The 26165-nt window shown below is 34.6% G+C and overlaps 1 protein-coding gene across 2 annotated transcripts in view; it reads right to left on the reverse strand.

The window, feature by feature from the left end:
* Positions 1 to 26165, reverse strand: part of Kdm5 (Lysine demethylase 5) — a 561081-nt gene that overhangs the window by 275189 nt on the left and 259727 nt on the right. For both annotated transcript variants that reach the window (XM_090393222.1, XM_090393221.1), the window contains 2 exons: positions 21807 to 21873; positions 11621 to 11745 (listed from right to left, as the gene is read on the reverse strand). In XM_090393222.1, coding sequence (XP_090249348.1) covers positions 11621 to 11745; positions 21807 to 21873 — 192 coding nt within the window. The remainder of the gene's footprint in view (positions 1 to 11620; positions 11746 to 21806; positions 21874 to 26165) is intronic.

The following is a 26165-nucleotide window of genomic DNA, read 5'->3' on the forward strand; positions in this document are numbered from 1 at the left end:
TCTGGGGAAGGGGAGACACACACACACAGAGAGAGAGAGAGAGAGATAGCAGACTCAAAAACCCTAGTTGTCATGTTTCCCATTACTGCCTCATTTGAGTCTAGCAAGGAGTTCTGATCTAAGTGGTGATCATGCTATTTCACTTCCTACCTTCTGTACACTCATGTCCTTAACGAGTATGAAGATATCATTATTACCAATAACGAAGTCACTGAGTCTTATTTATGAATAAGAATTATGAATAAAATACAATCCATTTAAAAAAAAAGTGACTATGGATTATACATATCTTTCACAATTCAGACAAAGCAGGAAATTGCAGTTTTAGTGAACTTCACACAAAACAGAAGCAAAGAGAAATATTTTTGATCAAACATGAACTATCACACATCATTATGTTGTCATGCAATGAATCCAATGAAATCAAACAGATCCAATGGTCTATGTCATGTAAAAAAATAAGGATTTTTACAAGAGTTTTTCTCTGTTTTTTTATAATTCTTTTGATAGGGAAGATGTTAAAATTCACATTCATGCTCTTCAAACAGCTGTATAGTCCAAGCTGTGTGAATGGAGTATTTGTTATCTTGGAATACTGCATTGTTGTTTGGAAATAACATTTGGATCATGTGATGTACCTGATTACTCAAAATGTCCAAATAATCTCTCGAAGTAATTCTGCCATTAAAAGCAATAACCAGACCAACGAAATACCAGGATATTGCTGCACTATATTCCTAACTTCCTATCACAGAATCAACTATGTGTTGGAATCACACATTCTGGCTTGTAGACTTCCTTGGGTATTCTCCAAACATAAACTTGTCCTGATATAGGAAATAGCATGAAGGTCGACTCATCTCACCATATCACCTGTTTCCAGTTTTCTAATGAACAGTTTAATGGTTGACATCATCATTTACACATCTGAGCGTTACTTTCAGTGATCAGAAGTTTAGCAATTGGAGCTTTACCATGAATATTGGATTTATGAAGCTTAAGCCAGATAGTTTGTGTGGAAAGAGATTCTGCAAGGTGAATATTTAGTTCTGCAGTAATTCTGTTTTTGTTTTTTTTTTTTGAAACAATCCTTATTCAATGTCTCCAATCTTTGTCATTTTTGATTTTTATCCACTGTTTCTCTTCAATGATGATGTCCTGCCATGATCTGTTTATGCGAACATAACTTTCGAAACTGCTGATATCAATACACCTTATAATGTACAGTTTTTGTAACTGACGCTCCAGCTAAACATGCAACAACGATTTGTCCTCTTTCAATGTCAGACATTTTCCGATTTTTTAACATAAATTATCACTCAGTATAATCACTAATGCACTTATATGAGAACTACATAGTGTAAACAAAACAAGAACATTCTGTGCTGCCACGAGATGTTTTTTTTTTCGATGTAGCCAACACAAACAAATTCTATTCCTAAAAATCTTAGTCTTTTCATTATTTTGTCCAACCCCCTGCACGCACGCACGTGTGTTTTTGTTGTACCACTGTTCTGTCAGTTCCCGTTTCATTTAGCTACATTTCAAGTAATTACTCCAGAGATCTAGAATATTTCTGTTTTTATGTCACCTTTATTACTGGTTCCTTTACATTACTCCATGTCTAAGTTTTTTTCTATACCCCCACCCCCTGAATATTTCTGATATTTATCCTCTATATCCTTACCAAAGTTTTTCCTATGATTTTCATTTACTCTTACACAGCTGTTTTCCTTTTTTCTGTATGTTATCTTAGAGCAGATGATTATAGTTTAATAATAGACAACTGTGTGTTATTTATTCTTAATAAGTAACACATATGCACTGTTGAAAATATTTACAAAATATCTGTAGTTAATTCATCTTAACTAAATATTTTTTTAACTGTATCAATGCATTACTTATTCAGATGACTATCACATTAAAAAGATATTCTCACCAATTTTAGTTTGATTTTTTACTAGAGTTAACCTGGAAATATTGTTCATATGCCTGGTATATCAAGATATACTTGTTTCTCTGCATTTCTGACTGGTACACTATGACTTATAGCTGGTCTTTAGAATCTGCTGTAATCTCTACAAGTAATCTTATTTGGATTGGAATGATACAGATCTGATAGTCTATGTCTGTCCCCTTTGTGGAAGATAGTACTTTTTAAATCTGTTAATTTTTCCTAACTGTAATTTGACTATGTATATATTTATATAATTTTGTTAAATAAGTTAGGAAATTGACATTTTTTTAGTTATCTTATATTAGCTACTCAAGGTAGCTAATATAAGATATGATACTTAGGCAAAAATTTTACATTAATAAAATTTTTACACGAGTTTTCCTTCTTTTTATAATTTTTTTCATTATGCCAACTCACTGTAGTTCATTGCTGAAACAAACATTTTTACATGAGTTTTCCTTCTTTTTATAATTTTTTTCATTATGCCAACTCACTGTAGTTCATTGCTGAAACAAACATCTTCCCTGGCCTCAGATTTGAACATTATTGAACATTCAAGAAGAATGGTACATATTCCATCAGAAACTATTCAAAACTTGTTCAAGTACACTCCAAAAAGAATTCAGGCTGTACTGAAGGCAAAACGTGGTCCAACACTATATTAATAATGAAATATGGTATGTATAACAAGCATATCTATTATTCTGTCCAAACCCTGTGTGTGTGTGTGTGTGTACGCACACAGGATGTTTCAAATCGAAGTTATTTTATTCAGAGCAATTTGTAGAGATGGAATATCCTCAAACTTGGTGGGTACTATACGCCCACAGATGTGAGACCCTTTGCCAATTCTACACATCTCAAAAGAAGGAGAATCCATTTCGAGTTTTTAAAGTGGTAACTATTTTGTTCATATAACAGTTGGAAAATTTTATGTATAAAGCACGTGATTTCACATGTTGGTGACCAATTCATACATCCTTTATTTTTCCTCCCCCTTGAGCATGAATTGACTCTTCTTGTCAGGTTGCCAGACTAGGCATTCGGATTTGTGGTCAGGCAGTGATTCGTCTGCTGGAAACCATCTCTTAACCAGTTCATGAGAAAGAAATTTTAACAAAAAAAAAAAAAAAAAGGTTCAATAATTGACTGATATGGAAAACAAGGTGCTGTGAGTGAAAAAAGGGCGAATTTCGCAGACCATGTGAACCGAATGCAGTGCAATGTATGGTTTGTTAATTTGAAGAGACAAATGGTTCAACAACCCAACCAGGAAGGGGATGTAAATCTGGAATTCAGCAAATGACTGAAGATGTTGCAAATGCAGTTCTTGAGCAGTCAAATGAGAATATTGTAGGTTCATACAATGCATGTCATGTAGCAAGACAATTAGATATGCCATACACCACAATATGGAGAAATCTGCAAATGGGAGATGCCTAATATTTCTGGCGCACATAGAAGTGGATGAGGATTCACCTAGGAACATCCTATGGATTGACGAAGCACATTTTCATGTTTGTGGAACAGTAAACATTCAAAACTGCTTCATCTGCACTACAAAGAATCCCTGTGCATTTCAACAAGTTCCTTCATTTACTAAGGGTCAGAGTATGGATAAGATTCATGGCAAGTTCATTATTGGGCTATTTTTCTTCAAAGAAATACATCAAACCAGACCTATAACCTGCATAATCAGGGCTGCACGTTACTGGGGCATGTTGAGCAGTTTTGTCATCCCACAACTGAGCAAACAGGGTGTCCAAACACAACAGTGTTGATGCAAGATGGAGCACCTCTCCATATAGAACATGAAATTCAATAATTAGTGCATCAAAATTTCACAGACAATAGAATAATCAGTTCACCATTTTCGATGAAATGGCAATTACATTTGCCAGACCTTAACTTCCGTGCTGTTTGAATTTGAAGTTACCTCAAAAGTATGTGCCAGATCAAAGTTCTTAACCTGGCAGATCTGAAAGAAAATCTCACATCGTGTGTGAAACCCTTTGACAGATCAACTGTGTTCTAATGTAGACAATGCTTTAGGGAATTTCAGTTATTGATCCTGCAAAAAGTCTAATACACTGAATGTCACCTCCACTGATGACAGCTGCTTGCAGCATGTCAGCCCTATGTAATATGCTTTTTGTACGATATTGTTTTATGAAATGAGCGAAATAAACATCATCGAATAACTTTGTCATTGACCCAAAATCATTTCACAATAATGTAATTCTCTTCCCCTGTCTCAAGAGATTTTGACTTTTTTAAATATCAAAATCTCTTGCCCATGATCTGGTTAGGATAGCAACCATGTCTGAGAGTATTTTGTCTACTGGTTCTCTCTACAGATTGCTCTGAACAGGAGGTACTTTAATTTGAAACACCCAAGGCAGATAAAATATTTAACCAGGAATGCTCAAATAGAGGGGTGTTAAGGGTCAAAGCTGTATAACTGAGAGGAGACCTCCACATAGCCTTTCAAAGGAATGCGGAGAACCAACCAGCGCTTCTGACCTAATGTCCAATCCTCCCCTTCTCGCGGTGCACCCTGTTGGATATCTACCTGGAAACTGAATGAATGAGGATGGGCTGGCAATTTGGGATTTAGCCAACCAAATTGTATTCTTATTGGTTAAACCAAAATAAAAAATGATGGTACAACGTGACAAAATTTCATCCCGGTTGAACAAGGCCCCCGCGTTGTTTTCGTCAGGGAACCAGAGCGAACAGTGAAAAATCAGTTACTGGAACAAATCTGAAAACACATCCCAACTCAACATCACCAGAGTTAAAGATCAGTACTATCAACATAAGAAGCCTGAATGGCAAAGAAATGGAGCTAGCTGAGGAATTAGATAAGTGCCAGATCGACATAATAGGGGTGACTGAAACAAAAAAGTCCAAAACTGGTGAGATCTTTCTGAGCAATAAATACAAAATGTTATATTCAGGCAATGACAATCAAGGAAAAGAAGAAGTAGCCATAGTATTCAACACAAAATACGAAGTTAATCTTCTTGAATGGCAAGCAGTGATAAAGATAATGAAAGTTAATGAAAGACAAAGATAATGAAAATAGGCAGAATCGTTGAAAGTGTCAACTGCATTGCGAACGGAGAACCTGTGAACAAGTAAAACATTTCAGCTACTTAGGCACGATTTTTAGTGAAGATGGTAAATTAAATATGGAAATAGACAACAGAATCAACAAAGCTGGTATAGTAGGAAGTCAATTGAATAAATTCATATGGAATAAGAGAGAAATTAGTTGGAGCACTAAATTAGCTGTATACAAGACAGTGTTCAAACCAGTTTTAACTTATGGATCTGAGAGCTGGGTCAGAAGTAAAACACTTGACCAAAGACTAGAGACCGCAGATATGAGAGTCCTGAGAAAGATTAGAGGGGTGAACAGATGGCATCAATGGCAATATCATATTAAAAACAAGGATATTAGGAAAGAACTAGACATTGTCAGCATCCAGGAATGTGTTAGCAGAGCTAATCTCAGGTGGTATGGTCATTTAAACAGAATGGGCGAGGAAAGATTGGCAAAACAAGTGTTCTCTGCCAGTTTGGCAGGAAAACAACTCAGAGGAAGACCAAGATATGGGTGGATTGATACGGTACAAAGTGCCTTAGACGACAGAAATATAAGGTCTGATAATATTGGAGTCTTAACAAGTAACAGACTGATCTGGAGGAAAATTGTAGATAGGAAGTTAGTAATGATGTAAATTTTTCATGTAGTACTATCATATCCTGTACACCCCTTGAAGGTACATGGCAGGAATTTGATGATGATGATGAAAAATTTTATAGTAGCTGTACTACATAATTTAGAAGGCCCAGTCAGTAAGTCAAATTCCAGATGATTAGAGTAGGATTCTCATAGTGATGAGTACTCTACTCTATAAAAAGAGAAATAAAACCGAATTCTTAAACTTTTGAATTTTTTCCCCTTTTTAATGTGATATTCACTTTCATATGGCTTTAAACTAAATGATCATGTTCTATTTCAAGTCCCTTGTCTGCTGAATTATGCGAACAATTTTGAAGTTATCACCATTCACAATAACATAATCAATTACTTACTTCTAGATAATAAATGTTTACTAACAAAGCTGAACATATTTAATTCTCACTTAAAAATTGAAGCTTATATTAAATAAGACATTTGAAGAGTCCACATAACTTTTTGATTAAAATGTGCAAAATGGCAATCTATAATCCCCCACTCCCAACAATTTTAACTACTTCTCTGGTTTACAAGAATTCTACTAATCTTGAGTAACTGATGATTGATAGTCACTGCAAAATCTGCACATTGTGTCAACATTATCAACAACAAAATTATGACCATAAAGATTAATGAAAAAGAAAAAAAACTACCAATCACATTTTTTCAGGTTTATATATATAATCTTACAGTTGAAACTGAAGAAGATACCACTGACACCCTCCGAAAGAAAGAAATAATGACAGAAGAGTGTGTGGTATGGGGGGGGGGGAGATACAGAGTTACCATTAGAAATCAAAGAGATGAAAGGCCAATAGATTTTTGCACTGAGAATGAACTACATCATAAACACACTTTTCCAACAACATAAGAGAATAATACACCTGGAGATAGATTAAAATGGTACAACTCAGACTCATTCCAGAACAGACGATGGAACAGCTTACGAACTGCTCATGTTAGGATCTATTTAAAACCAATGATTTTACCAGAATCTATGGAACATATAAGAATGAAAGAAGCAAGATTCCATGAGGTCTTATAGCATATAGAAAATGCCGCATCAGATGAACTGTGTAACTAGGCCAAGATGACTTTGACTGAAATAGCAAAACATTATAGCCCAGAAGCAAGTGGAAAGAAAATCAATAAGATTATATCAAGAGAAACTTGATCTGATCAGCTTCAGGAATAACCAATGAAAGCAACAGAAATTATTACAAAGAAATCAGGTAAAACATACATCAATAAAATATACAATGAAACAGAGTCTCATGCAGCAGTAATGAAACAAAGTTTCCCCTTTCAAAATCGAAGAACTAACAGTTTCAATGGGAAAAAAAATACAACATAGAAGATGGGCACCTCCTTAAAAAAAAAAAAAATCTAGAGATGGAAAGAAGTTGAAGATCTATAGAAAAAAATTCAGATATATTAGACCATGAGCGTGGCACAAACATGGGAAAATGAACCTCCCATTCTCAGAGAGAGAATGGTGCTAGCTATTAAAAAAAAAAAAAAAAAAACCTGGAAAAGCAGTAGGCATGGATGATATCAACACCAAGATGATAAATTCTTGGCCAGAGCAGAGATAACACTGAAATAATGCAATAAAATTTGGGCTACTGGCATCTGTCCAATGGACTGGATGAAGACTATATTTATAATCAATGTATAAAAAAGGAAGCACCAAGAAATGTGAAAATTATAGCACAATAAAATTAATCTCAAATGCAAGTAAAATCATGTTCAATATTATCAAAGAAGGAATTAATAACCACTTGAAGGAGTCTCATCTCATGAGAACAGGCTGGATTCATTAAGGGAAGAAGTACCTGAAACCAGATCTCAAACCTCAGACACCTTATTGAGAAATCAAGAGAATTCAATAGCCTTGCTTACTCATGCTTTATTGACTACACCAAAACCTTCAACTGCATAAATTGGAAACTGATGTGGAAAATAATAAGTTAGTCTCATCTAGTTAATAAGTCAACTTTATAACAATAACCAAACTGCAACAACAATTGATAACACATCATCAAATTAGTTTCTTTAGAAAAAGGAGTAAGGCAAGGTTGTATACTATTTCCTGGAGTTTTCAATCTCTGTAGTGAAGAGATCGCATCAAGAGATCTCTGGATGACTGGAATAGAGGCATACTGAAAGGTAGCTCAAAAATCAAAAACTAAACATATGTTGATGACATAGTACTAATAACAGAATGTGAAAAGGACATGAATGACCTACTTGGAAGAAGAGAATCATATATAGATCATTATAAGGAGTGAAAGATTAACATTAGTAAAACAAAGCTGATGATTCTAGGTGGGAATCATAATGGAAATACTTCTTCAGGACTGCTTACTAAACAGATAAAGTTGATCAGTTTATCAAACTGGGCTAATTAATCTCTGATAATGAGTTACATGGAGGAAGTAAGAAGACTAATTACAATGTAGAAATTTTTCCCCCCTTGGTTAGAAAGTAACTGTTATTTGCCAAGAAATTATATTCTAAATTAATCCTTTTTCCATGTGTAATCAAACAAACAAAGTTTGGTTACACTTACTGTAGCCAAACGTGTAGAAGTACGAGGTGTGACAATTCCTGGAATGCACTTGTAAAACCTACATTCGGACCTATCCATTAGTGGCCACTGTCACCTTCGAATTAGTTCTCTTATGCATTTATACACTGGTTTAGACAGTGTTCCCATGTTTGGAAACAGACCTGGAACTCTTTTATGGAATACTCTTGAGTTCCTTTATCACATTATGCTGGATATCAGTGATGTCAGAAAGTCTTTGTCCTTTTTAGCACAGCTTTCAATTTTGGAAACAGCCAGAAATCACAGGGATCTAAGTCAGGTGAATAAGCAGGATGACCTAATTTGACAATTGCTTTTTTGGCCAGAAACTCTCTCACAATCAGCACACTATGGCTTGGTGCATTGTCATGATGGATGATCCACTTGTCAGGACAAAATTCAGGCCTTTTTTTTCTGAACAGAATCTCGTAATCTTTTCAGCACCTCTAAATAGCATTGTTGGTTGACCATTTGTCCCTGTTCAATGAATTCATGGTGGACTAGCCCTTGTAATCAAATAAACACCAGCATGGTCTTGAACTGTGAACATGACATGTCCCCCCCCCCCCCCCCCAAAGGTGAACTATAGGCTTTTTCAGTGCATCCAACGCCATATGCCACTTTCAACAGCTCCAACATCTCAGTAGCAGTTTTCCAATTTTCACACAAAATTTGATGTTAGCACACTGCTTTACATTTCAATCACACATTTTTATGCTAAAGTTCACATGCAGATCTTTATTGTTTTTGCAATGGCCAACTATCAAATGGCTCTATCAGCTTTATGTTTACGCTAGCATTAGTTAAAACATATACAAAGATGATTACTAACATGGCTCCAACCAAATCACCACACGGCCATTCCAGGAATTAAATTGTCACACCTCATATCTTCATGACTAGGCTACTTGTGTAAAGAGACTGAAAACTTCACATCAATTGATGGTATCCCAAAATGTAAAAGCACACTTCCTTTTTGGAAATAAATAATGTCATGCATTAAGGGCCATTCACTCCCAGAATGGTTTCAAGCTTTATTGAGGTCTAATCAGAGTGAACCAGATCCAGAAAGATATGAAAGTTACTCGTTAAAGTTACAATGGATTGATTGGACCTGTGGTCATTTATACCTTTTTCGGATTTACAAGCACCTGCTGGATTAAGGATAATTAATGACCACCAGTTTTTTTTTTTTTGAATTCTTTTTTTTTTTTATTTTTTAACATTTGTCATGAGATATCTGTTTATTAACTTTACCATCCTGCAGTAGACCATAATGGTCTAGGGATATTATTGAGCCTTTGGCATCCCGATTTTGGAACTTCTGGCATTGCATTGGGTTTAAAAACACATACCTGTTCATTATAGTTTTTGTATGTTGTGTTGCAGGGTCATGCTCATTATAGTCTACTGCTTGGCTGATTAATGTGTCAGGGTGGATCACAGCATTTGCAAAGAATTTTACAGCCTTTTCACATGTGAAATTTTAATTTATTTGATTTTTATGGCACAAAGATATCAAAGGTCATACTGCACAAGGAAACAGGTTACAGCAGTACATATGGTATACAGTTAGTAGGACAATCACAAACACCCATACCCTTGGCAGGATTTGAACCAGTAGCCTCTTGGCTGAAGAGTAGATACGCTTGGCCAACCAGGCTGACTCAAGTGGTAAACAGTTCCATGCTTAGCCAGCTATGATGGTTAAGTAACAGGTCTTTAAATTAATTTATAGCTAAATATTAAAACTTTTAATAAGGTGTAGCCATCCTATTTACCTTTGAGCAGACATGATTGATATGAGCTGCAAAGCAAAACCCTTTATCTGTACCCCTAGGTATTTGGCTACTGGTTGCCTTGGATTACCAAGATATCAAGGATGAATTAATGTACATAAATCTCATATACAAGTAGCAAAAGGATTATCACCTACTAATAATAATTAGAATACTCTGGATCAGAGATAGGTACAGAAAATTCTTTCACTTGATTAGAAAGTAAATTATTCTTGCCAAAAAATTATATTCTTGCTTAATCTTTTTTGAAGTGTAAACAAAGTTTGTGCATGAAGCATCTTCACAAAGGTTGTGTATAGAGGTCAATGACTTCAAATCAATTGTCTCGATATTCCACAATATGACTTCTGCATTCATTTAAACTTGGTATTTTGCTAAGTTTGGCTCCTCCTCAATAAAGGTTGCAAATGGTCTAGGATCGCTCTTAATGTACTTCTGAAAGGAAGTAGCATTAGTTAAAACATATACAAAGATGATTACTCATATGGCTCCAACCAAATCACCACATGGACGACATTACACAGCCATTCCAGGAATTAAATTGTAGGGATACTAAGGCAATTAATGCGAAGTCATCAGCCTCTATACATAAGTAGTCTAGTCGTAAAGGTATGTCATGCACAACTTTGCTTACAGTTTGGAAAAGGATTAAGGAAGAATAAAATTTCTTGGCTAATTTAATTTACAGATTACAATGGATAGATCCATAATCACTCAGCTCACCAAGATCAGAAAGAATTGAAAATTATCTATCAGAGAAAACTAGATCATTGGTCTTCTCTGTAGTTCTTTATGTATTAGTCTTAGTAAATAAGCAAGACAATTAAGAAGAGGCAAACTACATGAGAGAGATAGCCAGATCAAATTTCTCTTCATACTGGGCTGAGGTTGGAGGATTCACTAAGACAGACAGACTGGCAGAGAAGACTTGTGACCCGTGCTGTCCAGACATAAGTCACCAACTACTAAAATTAGCATGAATTCCTGAATCTTGATGAGTACATTTTTTTTCCACAGTGAGTAGTATTTTTGAATAATTTGCTAAGCCCTGTATAATGTAATTTCATTTGCCCAACTGGAGTCATAAAATGCAAACATCATGACTGGTATAAACAGTAACTTTGTGGGAAATAAGAGTCTATTCATATTTCATTAGTTAAAAGTAAAATTATGACTTATTTGAAATTAAATTTCATGATGATCAATGGTAGTTTGATTAACATAAGTACATAGTACTCATAAGAATTAATCCAGCCCCGTTTTACTTTTTAGTTAGAGCATACATATAAATGCAACAAAATTACTTCAAAAAAAAATTATATAAGAATAATACCAACATTAGTAAGGTTTAGAATATAATTCAACTTGGATCAACTTAATCAGAATCACTATTTAAAAAAAGCTATAAAATAAATATAATTCATTTTAATAATGAAAGATAAGTAAGAATATAATCTGGCAATCATTCTAAACAACATAACACAAATATTCAGCATCCAGTACCAATATGACACCAAATTTAGTACCTAATCTATTCCTATCAGTAGCTTCTAGAGCATTCTTCACTTTTACTGCCCAATTGTCAAATGATTCCGCTCTTACTTTCAAACGATGTAGCATTACTGGAAGTTCATCCAGGGTGTATCGATACCTGTTAGTGGGGGAAGAGGGGAAAAAATATATATATATTTCGTGCATGAACTACAGAAAATGCAAGGGGATGCATATAAACGATTAAAAGCATACATTTAAAGAAATAGACATTAAAACAGTATTTCCCAACGTTTTTTGGATCATGCCCCACCTCAATGCCTCAAAGATTTTGATGCCCCCCACCGACAATGGTGAGTGTTTTGAGTATATCAGTGATGAGGTGACGAATGGAACATCATTTTCTAATTTCCTCCCTGTGGGGGCGTATGCCCCACGTTGAGAAACACTGCATTAAAAGCACATAAATTAAAAGATAAAAATGCCACTTGCATAAAATGTCAAATTTCTCTCATCCAGTGACTAATATACACTTTAAAGCTGTTTCATTACACTGCATTAAATCTTCTCGGTTACATATATTATTTATGTCTATTAAGCTGCATTGCAGAGGATGATCCATGGTTTGTGTTTCACCACATGAGCAGCTGTCATTGTGTAGTCCCCCTTATCAGCCCACATTCTGCTATGATCTGCCCATTCCAGAACGAAGTCTATTCAATGTTTTCCATCTTTGCCAGTCTAGATGTAAGCCGGGAGGAAGAGAATCTTTCAAGTTCAGAGCCTCTGGAGATTGTTCTTTCCACACTGTTGACCTTGTAGCTTTTATGGAATTTACCAACAGTTCCACTAAGTGAATAGAACTTTTCCTTGATCTTAGCCTTGTTGTACTGCAACATGGCCATCAAAGGATGCAGTTCATTATTTAGTTGTTTCCGCTCATATCTACTCTGTGTAGTCCTTCTGATGTGAGTAGATGCAAAACCAGAAAGTGAGTATAATGGTCAATTTTTAAGGTAGCCAATAATGTGCTGACATGTTTCCTTAAGAACCTTGTCAATAATTCTGACATGCGATGATCTTTCCCAAACAGCAGCTATAACTAAAACACGTAAAAATATTCTGCGACAATTAACATCATCTTGATGAGGTGCAAGTCCCAAAGTACCGTGTACCTCTGCACTGGCATATTGCTTTTCGACAGCAGGGTGAGCATGTATTACACCATGAAACAACATTCTAGTAATGCCATTTCAAAACAGTAATATAAAAATCCAAATTATTATTATTATTATTATCTGAGACCTCCAGGGAGTCCAGGACACATCGAGGGAAGCTGTAAATTACCCAACCCAGCTATCATACCTTCCCTTAAATTCATTTACACTAGATGCACTCACTACCCGTAAGCGCAAATTATTCCACTCACTAAATCCCAAATGGCAATTTGGGATTTAGCAGACCAAATTGTATTCTTATTGGTTTAAACCAAAAGATAGAAATGATGGTACAACATGACAGAATATGTGGGGAGTCACCCGGATAAACAAAGCCGCATTGTTTTTGCCAGTGAACCAGGGCAAACAACGAAAAGTCAGCTACTGGAACAAATCAGAAAACATACCGCAACTCAACAATACCAGAGTTAAAGATCGGTACTATTAACATAAGAAGTCCCTGAATGGCAAAGAAATGGAGCTAGCTGAGGGCATTAGATAAGTACCAAATAGACATAATAAGGGTGACTGAAACAAAAAAAGGCAAAAACTGGCGACTTTCTGAGCATTAAATACAAAATGTTATATTCAGGCAATGACAATCAAGTAAAAGATGGAGTGGCCATAGTATTCAACACTAAATAAGAAGGTTAATCTTTTTGAATGGCAGGCAGTCTCAAAGTAGAGTGATGTGGGCAAATATGAGAATGGGGAAATGGACAATGAAACTTATTTGTACCCATGGTCCCAAAGAAGGTTCTACTAAGGTAGAAGTAAGGGAAATTTTTTCAGGCTTTAGAGAAAGCAACTGATACAATGAAAAAGGAAAAGTTGGTCCTTGTTGGGGATCTAAATAGCAGAGTAGGAAAAGATTATCAGACATACAAAAATATTTTGGGAAAATTTGGAGAAAAGAGCAAAGCTAATAATAATGGCAAATACCAGTTGGATTTCTGCTCAGGACATAGACTGGTTATTACTAACACCATGTTCCAACATAAAAATGTGCACAAATACACATGGAGAGATGAGGCAAGGAATAAGAAAAGCCTCATTGACAATGTAATTGTCGATAGTGATGTTTTCTCCCTGGTGCAGGACACCAGAGTGTACAGAGGATTTGAAATTGGAAGTGATCACTATTTAGTCTTGAGGAGGATAAAACTGAATTTCATTTTGAAAAGAATAACACCTAACAATGTTTAAAGCGAATAAAATTTGTGCAGCTCTCAGATGTGAACTGTAGACTAAAATACACAAATATTATTGAAGAAAAAAAATGAAAGAGTTTGAGAACAGAAACCAAACCTTGGAGATTCAGTGGCAAGCTTTGAAGAAAACCCTGATTAATTCAGCCAGAGAGGCATGTGATGAGGTTGTATGCAAGGATAGGAAAATCAGAACTCCATGGTGGACACAGGAAGTTAAAGAGGTAGTGAAGGAAAAGAAGAAGGCATATCAAAAGTTCTTGGAAAATAAGTCAGCTTGTGCTCTTAGAGAATACAGAGACAAATGTAAGAAAGCTAAACAAGTAAAACAATTCAGCTACTTAGGCACAATTTTTAGTGAAGATGGTAAAATTAAATATGGAAATAGACAGCTGTGTAAAACGAGCTAAACGAATGTCATGGGAAGACTTTGGTAAGAATATGAAAAATAAATATCAAGAAGGTGGCAAGATATTCTGGAGGTTGTTGAAGAAGCTCAGAAATGGAGGAAAGAGTGCTGTAAAAGGAATTAGAGATGATAAAGGTGACATGAAAAGTGGAGAAAAAGATATCCTTGAAGTATGGAGTAATTACTTTGAAAAATTGCTAAATGAAACAAGCAGTGATATCATGGTAAGAAACACACGACAGGCATACGTCAGGAATACATATCCATACTTGAAGTAGAAAAAGCCATCAAAGGCTTGAAATGTGGAAACACAGCAGGAGTACATAATATTCGACCAGAATTGCTGAAGTATGGAGGTATAAAAGTGGATGCACTGCATAGTTCAGAAGGCCTAGACAGAGGGACGAATTCCTGATGATTGTAGTAGAGCTCTCATAGTACCCATATATAAAAAGGGAAATAAAACTGAATGTGAGAATTACAGAGGTAGTGTATGCCACACTTGCTTGAGCTTCGCTTGACTTTGTGCCAAGAATAGTCGATTCATGCTGAAGGGGGAGAAAGAAATGAAGGATGTACAAATTGGTCGCAAACACGCAAAATCACGTGCTTTATAGATAAAATTTTCCATCTGTTATACAAGCAAAATAGCTACCATTTTAAAAATTACAATGATCATAAAAGAAAAGTTAATTTTCGGATGTGTAATAATAAACAACTCACCCCACAATAAGGTTTGATTACTCTATTATCGGAATGGATTCTCCTTCTGTTGACATGCTCGGAAGTGTTGAAGGGTCTCGTATCTGTGGGCGTACTATATTTCCTTACTGAGTGGTCCTGGTAAGATTTATGGATGTATACTTCAGAAACTGCTGAGAAGGATTGTGGAAAAGAAGCTTGGTGAAGAACAAGCTGGATTCAGATCAAATAGAGGCTATCAGGATCAGATCTTCACTTTACGACAAATAGTTGAAAAATCATGGGAATATAACAAAGATCTATATTTAAGTTTTGTAGATCTGGAAAAGGCATATGACAAGGTGCCAAGAGAGAAGCTATTCAATATGCTACAGTTATATGGTGTCAATGGGGCATTATATCAAGCAATACTTAGTCTTTATTTGAGTTGTAAGTCAGCAATTAGAATCGAAGGAAGTACAGGAAGATGGTTTAATGTTAAATCTGGTGTCAGACAAGGATGTACATTATCTCCTCTCTTATTCATTATCTATATGGATCACATTATGAAGGAAAGTGGTATTAAACATGATATCAAAATTGGAGATGTTAATCTCAGCTCTTTGCTTTATGCGGACGATGTTATACTTCTAAATAAATCCACTATAAAAGTCTGCAAGATTCCCTGACTAAATTGAATAGCTGTTGTAATAGATTTGAAATGAAGGTCACCAATAAAAAGACTAAGACAATGAAAATAGGCAGAATCACTAAAAATGTCTACTGTATTGTGAATGGAGAATCTGTGGAACAAATAAAACAATTCAGCTACTTAGACACGATTTTTAGTGAAGATGGTAAATTAAATATGGAAATAGACAACAGAATCAACAAAGCTGGTATGGTAGGAAGTCAACTGAATAAATTTATATGGAATAAGAGAGAAATTAGCCAAAACAATAAATTAGTTGTATACAAGACAATGTTCAAAACAGTTCTAACTAATGGATCTGAGAGCTGGGTCAGAAGTAAAACACTTGACCAAAGACTGCAGATATGAGAGTCCTGAGAAAGATTAGGGGCACGAACAGATGGCATCAATGGCAATACCACATTAAGAACAAGGATATTAGGAAAGAACTTGAGATTGTCAGCATCCAGGAATGAGTTAACAGAGCTAATTTGAGGTGGTATGGTCACTTAAACAGAATGGGAGAGGAAAGATTATCAAATCAAATGTTCTCTGCCAGGTTGGCAGGAAAACGACCCAGAGCAAGACCAAGATATAGGTGGATTGATACGGTAAAAAGTGCCTTAGATGATAGTGTAAAATTTTTTTATATATATATCTTTATATTTATGATGTATAATGAGTATAAATTTATTTTGTTAATTGTGTTTACTCCTCTATGATCTTATATCCTTTCCTTAAATCTTGGCTTATGTTGTATTATTTTTTACTTGTTATTTCCTCAATTCTAAACTTTTTGTCCTATACAATTCTTACAGACACTACCCTTATTATTACCTCTATCCCTTGGCCGCTATTAGTGTATTGCCCACGTGTGCAAAACTCTATAGACAAAGGAAATGCCTCTGGCTAGAGGCAATTTCTTTGTTAGAATACTATTGTTAACCCTGTTTCAAATTTCAGAAAATTTATTTGTTTAAGCTGCACCACCAAAATTCTATAGATAACAGAAATTTCTTTATCTAAGAGCAAACACCTTGTATGGCACACTATTTTGTATCCTTTCCTTTTCTATTTCCAAACACAATAATCTAATATATTCTTATTTCGCACTGCAGTCGTGACTATCCCCAATAATTTTACACATAGGTTCTCTTTATGAGTGGTGCATTGAGAGTAGTGATCAGGCAAGTTATTTGGTTGACAAGAAAAAATTTATTCATTACTAATAAAGCAAGTTACAATTATCTTGTTAGACACTAACTTAATTAATGTTGGTATAAATGGTAAAATAAGATAACTCGACGAAACATGAACATTCTAGTTCCCATACAACACGAAATGTTATCTAATACTATTAAAATGGGATGTCCTAATTACTTAACACTCCTAGATTATTTTCACACAATCAATGGTTCAAGAACTACTCGACAATGACAAATTAAAATATTTTCATGCTGCACTTTTTCCAAGTTTTCTGACTGAGCTCAATCATTCCCTATCCATGGATCAACTCCTACAACAATTGATAAATCACAATTCTAATTAGTCCCTTTTACCGTCACAATGTGACTTTCTTTGTATACAAAATTTTGGAAAAAGTTCTTACTTTACCGAGGTGTCGGGATCTCACTGGCTTATACTTGCGATCATCAACTGGAATTATACGCCTCATATTTTCTTCATCTCGTCCCTTTTCGAAGAGGTTACCTGGCTGATACATTCCTTAGGTTCTTGCTTCTGGAAGGTAGATATGCGAATACAATCACGATTCGTTGCCTACGATGTTCAAGAGCACTGCTGCCGATATTGGTCCACGAGGTTCCACATTTCCTTCTCGGCCTACGCTGAACTTCTGCTATGCTGAGACCTATACGTACGTTGGCATTCTACTTGGCCGCACAGTCACACTCATTCATCTCACCTCGACCTCACTGGAACTTCCTTTCTCCGGGAACGACTGGAACAGATCCGAGGCAAAAAACCTCGTTTTTGTGTCACAAAAAACTATATACTCCCTCGATGACCATCACACTGCATTTCAATTCCTCTGCACTCCGTTCCGACGCTTCTCGTTCTCGTCCATGGGAGGGACATCGGAGTTAATTCCAGATTTGTATCAAAGAAATTTGGCTCTAGCTGTGGGCAATTTCTTTGTCTACCAAATTTTGCACACATGAGCAATTTAAGTAGTGGTCACAGAGCGAAAAGGGTGAAAATAAGCGTGAGAAATTATATTAAGTGATAGAGATATTCACTAAAGATAATAATCGTAAGTTTTATTAATAACAAATTATAAACACAACACACACACACACACACAGGGTAAGAATTTTAGGTAAAGCAAAAAAGGAGAAATTTAACAATACAAGTATTACATCGAGAATTTAGATACTTGTTAAATCTGAATGAAAGGAAATACAATATAAATTCTCTTTCATTCAAGATTTAACATAGAAATATAAGATCTGATTATATTCTTGTCTTGACAAGTAACAGACTGATTTGGAGGAAAATTGTAGATAGGAAGTTAGTAATGATGTAAATTTTTCATGTAGTACTATCATATCCTGTACCCCCCCCCCCCCTTGAGGGTACATGGCAGGAATTCGATGATGATGAATTCAGTGCAAACATATTCGTTGATATTGGATGAATCATTAGAACAGCATTATAATTTTTCAGTTTTCTATTCTTTTCTTTGTATTTTCTTGTAACTAATATATGTAACATAGTTATAGTTATAAACTATAACTAACATATTCTTGTTTCAACTCAAAAAATGTGTCTCAGAGTGACAACAGTAAAGAATTTTTGCAGTCTAAAATTCACTTCTCCTATCATCTTTTTTTCCCTCATAATCCTTAATATTTTATTAGAATTTTCATTATATCCAGTGCTTTGACTGGAAAAAAGTCTCTTGATCGTTTCTGCTGCAACATCTACGATTCGTTTTGGTGGCGCATTAACATTCCTAACATAAACCATCCCAAAAGAAGTCAATTTTTTGTATTCCTTTATTTAAGAGTCTCTTAAGTGATGACTCTTGGCCTAAGTCACTTTAAGTATCGTTCAATTTTAGCAATATGAAGTTAACCACCTGAAAAACAGTTGTATCTTGTTACTAAGTGCTTCAACAATTAATTTAATAAGCTGACGAAAATTGTGGAAGAGAAACTTAGAGAAGAAGTTGGTTCATGCCAAATAAAGGTTAATAAGAGCAGATCATGGGAACACAAAGATCTATAGTTAAGTTTTATAGATCTGAAAAGGCATTCAATGCCCAGAGAAAGGCTTTTCAAAATGGTGCAATTATATAGTGTAAATAGAACACTATACAGAGCAATACACAGGCCGTGTTTCAGTTGACAGCCATTAGAATTGAAGGAAACATTGGAAGGTGTTCTGATGTAAGATCAGATGTAAGACAAGGATGCACACTATTTCTACTCTTATAAATCATCTATGTGGGTGGTTTGAAAACTTCTTGGCCTTGACCATAAATGGCAACACTATCGGCAATTTTTTTTTTTTTCTATGTTGGTACACCTTTCATAAGTATCCATATGAAACTGCAAATCTTTCTATCAATTAGTTTTTTATATGGCTGTCAAAAGTGTTGTCTGTATCCCTTGAAATGGTTGAAATTGAGTAATGCGGTTATAAAATTCTTTATAAAAGAAGGTTTAACACAAAAAGAAATTCATTCAAAATTCATAAAAGTTTATGGGCACTCTTCTACTTCGTTTTTGACAATTAAGAAATGGACTGCAGAGTTTAAACGCAGCTGTACCAGCCTTGAAAATGATCCACGTGAAGGATGTCCAAAAAGTGTAACAACACCAGAAATCATTGATCGGTGCATGATATGGAATTGGATGACCAGCGAGTCAAAGTGCATGAAATCGCTGAGACTATACGCATTTCAAAAGAATGTGTAGGACATATTTTGCATGAAGAATTGCAAATAAAAAATCTTTGTGCAAAATAGATGCTGTACTGATCAAAAATGCACATGCACGAAAATCTCTGAATAGTGTTTGAGGCCTTTTAACTAGAATAAAACTGATTTTGTGCATCGATTTATTACTATGGATGAGACTTAGATTCACCATTACACACCAGAATCCAAACAGTGGACAAAAGCTGGTCCATCAGCAGGAAAGGTGTCATTGCATCGGTGATTTAGGATGCTAAAGGTATTTTGTTTATTAATTATCTTGAAAACTGTAAAACAATAACTGGGGAATATTATTCTGATCTTTTAACCAGACTAGACGAAAAAAAAATCATCTTTCATCAGGACAATGCACCTGCCCACAAAGGTGTTTTGGCAATGGGAAAATTAAGGGACCTACACTATGAATTGTTGGAACATCCACCCCATTCCCCAGATTTGGCTCCCTCTGACTTCTATCTCTTCCCAAAACTAAAAATCTTCTCGCGGGTCAGCGTTTTTCTTTAAATCGAGAGGTGATTGCAGCTGTGGTGGAGTATTTGCAAATCTTACTGAAAACCACTACAATACTACAGATCTTACGAGAACCACTAGGGATGGGATAATGGTGCTGGAGCATCGCTGGAATAAATGTATTAGTCTTAAGGGAGATTATGTTGAAAAATAAAAATAATTTTGAAATTGTAAATTCGTTTTTTCATCGCTAGGCCACGAACTTTTCAGACTACCCTCATATAACCCAGTCAAGATCGCAAACCAGTTAAATCTGATTTACTATTCATTCATTGAAGTTATGTTAAATGAATATTATGATTTCACACAATTTCTTTCATAAATTATGAAAGAAAGTGGCATTAAACCAAATATTAAAATCAGAGATATCAAATTTAACTCTTTGTTTACTGCAGACGATGTACTCTTAAATGCATCCAGTGCAAGTCTCCACGATTATCAATTTGGCATGAAAATGTGCAATAAAAAGATCGAAACTATGAAAATAGGCAGGAACAGCAAGTAAAATATTTCAGCTATTTAGACACACTTTTTAGCAAAGATAGCAATTAAATTTGGAAATAAGCAAAGCTGGTATGCTGGGCAACTATTTGAATAAATTTATATGGAATATGAGAGAAATTATATAAAACACTAAACATTATATAAAACACGGTTCAAACCAGTTTTAAGTTATGGATCTGAGAGATGAGTAGGAATAAACTTCATCAAAAATTAAAGACCACAGATTTCTGAGAAAAATTAGCGGCCTGAACAGATGGATCAAAGGGCAGAATCATATAAAAACTTCCTAATATCTTAATTTTTTAAGATATTAGGAAGGAACTTAACATTGTTAGCATTCAAGAATGTATGAGCAGAGCTGATCTAAGGTGGTATGGTCACAAACAGAATGGGAGAGAAAGGTTAGGAAAACAGTTGTTTGATGCCAAGATGGCAAGAAAAATACCAAGATCTAGATTAATTGATTCACTAGAAGTGCTTCAGAAGACTGATATTAGATATGACAATACTTGGGTGCTTTAATTTATTTTAATTAAATTTAATTTTGAAATCTTTTTACCATTTTTGAACTTTATAAATTAAAAAAAATTTAACTTAAAAACAGAACTCTACTTCTTAATAAAATTAACACACTACTACATGGCACATGGTTGTGAAGATTCCTCCCCAAGCAAGAAGAATAAGCACCAACCACAAACTACTATCACATATAAACTTAATTTGAAAATTAAATGAAAACAAATTAATAATTTCTATTAAATGAATGTTAGTCCTACAACACATTTTTGAAATCATCAATGACATGTTCAAACAGCAACTGATATTATTGATAATATGAAGTATATTATTGATAATATTCAACTTTAAACTGTATTTTTAGCCTCCAATGATTCTATTCTCATAATCTTGGTGGTCAGATACTCACTATATTGCTTGCATTACAGTCAAGTCCCTAATGTGACTTAATAAATGGGATCAAATTGTCTCATATACAAATAGTTAAATCAAGCATATATTTCAGTAAGGAAAACTATTTTTACCTGAGACAGTGCTTATCAGGGGGACAGAAACATAGTTTGTCTTTATGATTGATGCACACCAGTTTACCTGAAGAAGATAATTTCAAATATTGCTATTTCACCAAACGTTCACACAAATATATACATGAAATTAATGAAATATACTTAAAACAGATAATGCTTTAAACAGCATCTTTCAACAGAACAAAAAAGAAAGAAACAGTAGTCAGATTTACAAATAATTGAATTGATGTTTCATGATAAAATATACTATCATCATAATCAAATTCCTGACATGTACCCTCAAGGGGGTGTCAGCAGTGCTGTGTTGAGACCAGCTCGCACCGGCTTACATGAGCCGGTTGTTAATGTTTTTAAGATGGGCGAGCCGGTTGTTAAACTTCTTTATGAAAGGATAGATGATGAATGGTGGTATATACTTTTTCTCATAAATATTTTGAAATTGTATAATAAATATTTACATATATTATTATCAAAAATAAATGCATAAAGGAGAATTCACAAAACACAAACCGACAAAACTCAATTTACGAACGGGAATTTGGAAACGATTTTATTTACTAAACAATGTCTGTATTCATTAAAACACAAACACGTTATCAAAACTCCCGAACTGGTATCTGAATAAACAATAATGCCTTATTTTTCGGCAAATTTCCAAGAACTTGCAACATTAAGTTCTTGGAAATGTAACATTGTTGCACTATCGATAAATACAAAAATTCATCGCGATGGCTACAGTCTCTGGTCATTTGATTGACTATGAGTGGTAATATTAGTGTTACATTTTTTTTGTTCAGGATTTCATTTGATAATAGGTAAGTTGTAGGTAATATAGGAAAATTTTCTTTAATATATGTTTTTATTTTTATTTTTTAAGAATTAAAATAATTTTAATCAGGGTTAGAGTTTTGCGGTCGAAAAAGCAGGTAGCCGTTAGTTGAAAAAATGAAATAAAACAAAACTTCTTAAACATTAAAAGGACAAAATTTGAAGAAGCTGAAACAAAGACATCTGAAGATACAACAGAACTTTGTGAAGAATCAAATTTTTCATAAAGCGAGCCGGTTGTTAAACATAAAGCGAGCCAGTGTTAAAAATTTACCAACACACCACTGGGTGTCAGGATATGATAGTACTACATGAAATTTACATCATTATTAACTTCCTGTCTACAATTTTCCTGCAAATCAATCTGTTACATGTCAAGAATAACGTTATCAGATCTTATAATTCTATCTTCTAAGGCACTTTTTACTGTATCAATCCACATATATCTTGGTCTTCCTCTGGGTCTTTTTCCTGCCAAAATGGCAGAGAACAATTGTTATGCTAATATTTCCTCTCCCATTCTGTTTAAGTTTTCAGGCTTTTGATGGCTTTTTCTACTTCAAGTATGGATATATATATTCCTGATTGCATATCTGTTGAAAGTTTTCCACTGTGCTGTTACTGATTGTTTCATTTAGCAATTTTTCTAAGTAATTACTCCTTACATCAAGGATATCTTTTTCAACAGTTTTCATGTCACCTTTATAATCATTAATTCCTTTTTCTGCACTCTTTCCTCCATTTCTGAGGTTTTTCAACAGCCTCCAGAATATTTTGAAATCCTGATATTTTTTTCTATGTTTTTACCAAAGTCTCTTCCCATGACTTTTGTTTAGCTAGTTTTACAGTCTTTAGCTTTCTTACACTTGTCTCTATATTCTCTAAGAGCATAAGCTGACTTATTTGTAATGACAATTTACATGACTTATTTATATTATTTATACGACTTATTTATATGACTTAATATATCAGAAAAAGCATATCAGGAACTTTTGATATGCTCTCTTCTTTTCCTTCACTGCCTCTTTAACTTCCTGTGTCCACCATGGAGTTCTGATTTTTCGATCCTTGCAGGCAACCTCACCACATGCCTTTCTGGCTGAATCAATTCAATGCTTTCTTCACGGCTTGCCACTAAATCTCCAAGGTTTTGGTTCCTATTCTCAAATTCTTTCATTTTTTCTTGAATAATGTTTGTGTATTTTAGTCTACAGTTCACATCTGAGAGCTGCTCAAATTTTATTTGCTTTAAACATTCTTAGGTGTTAATCTTTTCAGAAATTCAATTTTATCCTGCTCAACTAAATGGTGATCACTTCTGATTTCAAATCCTCTGTACACTCTGGTGTCCTGCACCAGGGAGAAAACATCACTATCGACAATAACATAGTCAATGAGACTTTTCTTATTCCTTGCCTCTTCTCTCCATGTGAATTTGTGCACATTTTTATGTTGGAACATGGTGTTAGTAATAACCAGTCCATGTCCTGAGCAGAAATCCAACAGGTATTTATCATTATTATTAGCTTTGCTCTTTTCTCCAACATACATACATACATACATCTTCAAGGCCCACTCTTCCTAATTGGGTTGTGGGGGCAAAAGCTGCAAGAGGAACTTCCAATGGTCACGATCCTCTGCCACCAAGTTCAGGTGTTCCGGTGGGATTCCCAAACGTGTCCACCCAAGGTTTTGGATATAATCTATCCAGCGAGTCCTTGGCCTTCCAATGTGTTAGTTGCTTTCTCTAAAGCCTCAAAAAATTTCTCCACTTCTACATCAGTAGAACCTTCTATGGGGCCATAGGCACAAATAAGTCTCATTGTCCAGTTCTCCATTCTTATATTTGCCCACATCACTCTTGCTTGATATGGCCTGCCATTGATTAGCCTCATATCTAGTGTTGAATACTATGGCTATAGTATTCAACACTAGATTGATTGTCATTGCCTGAATATAACATTTTGTATTTATTGCTCAGAAAGATCACACCAGTTTTTGTTTTTTTTTGTTTCAGTCATCCCTAATGTGTCGATCTGGTACTTATCGAATTTCTCAGCAAGCTTCGTTTCTTTGCCATTCAGGCTTCTTATGTTGATAGTGCCGATCTTGAACTATGGTGATGTTCAGTTGGGTGTGTTTTAGGATTTGTTCCAATAGCAGACTTTTCGCTGTTCGCCCTGGTTCTCTGCCGAAAAAACGGGGTCTTGTTTAACCGGGTGACACCCCCAGCCAGCATGAAATTGTCAATGACATACCATCATTTGATAAAATATATAGAGAAACCAAAACTGAAATACACATCAGAAATAACAAATATGACAAAAAATAACTGCAGGAAGTTATAACATTTGAATAATAAATGCATTATTGTTTTTTTTTTTAATTGCTCAGAGATAAAAATCCCTTTGTAGTGCTAACTTTGTTCTATATCAAGAGTCATCTCCATCTTGGAGGATTGTCTATGGATCTCCACGTAGTCCTAGTTAGTCCTTTTGTTTTAGAACTACATCTTATACCTGCATTCCTTTTTCATCCCTTTTATCTTCAAACTATTGAATATTTCTGAAGATTTTCATGTATCAGGAAATGATACATGCATATTTATTTATTTATTTTTAAACAAAAATGGGATTTTAGTACCCATCATCTTCAAAACTTTTCTCGTCCTCTTCTGGAGCTACAAAATCAGCTGTATGTCCACATCTCAAAAACATCAATCCATCTAATAGTGACCTTGTTCATTGTCAATGTATCTGATCTACAGAAAATAGTAGACCAAATAGAGGAATTATACCTTTTTAAATATTTATCTTGATATAAGTTTTTTTTTGTTTTGTTTTTTAATAGAATGCTGACTTCAACATTTTCTATCTGTGATTTGTGCTAAATATATACATACATATATCACCTTGTACACAACATTTTGGTCCAATTATAACTTAAAAAAGTCATGTCTGTTCTTTATCACAAGAAACTGCAAAGTAAAGGAAATCTAGAGATATTTAAGGAAAACAATATCATATTACATTCCCAGGATCAAGAGAATAAATTATGTGGGAGGTAAAGAGATAATAAGCATATTAAACAGAAACTGCAAAGAAAAGCAAATGCTGTCAGAAGTATACAAGCAGAAACACAAATAGCTTGTTCATGAGCAGTAAAAGCAAAAAATAGGGTAACTTGGATGGTGACAAAAGCAAAATCAGGTGAAGAAATCAGACAAGAAGGCCAAACAAAATCCTAAAGAGTTCAAACAGTATATGGAGAGTAAAAGGAAAAATGAATATCAAATAGTCAATTTAATCAATGTAGATGGAAACAGATGAAAGGAAGAGAAGAAAGTGAATTAATGAGTGATCAACTTTGTGTGTATCATCCAGGTGAAGAAAATGTAAGGGCTGTGACAGGGATCAATATCAATTTAGAGATAGATGATAAACAGGTATTTAAAATATTAGATACACCCATAGAATTGGATGAGATATCAGTCTGTATGTTACAGGAAAGTGAAAGAGAAACAGCAAT

The sequence above is a fragment of the Typopeltis vanoorti genome, chromosome 5 (genome assembly GCF_054136105.1).
Source record: "Typopeltis vanoorti isolate ZY-2024b chromosome 5, IOZ_Tvanoo_1.0, whole genome shotgun sequence".
Taxonomy (NCBI): domain Eukaryota; kingdom Metazoa; phylum Arthropoda; class Arachnida; order Uropygi; family Thelyphonidae; genus Typopeltis; species Typopeltis vanoorti.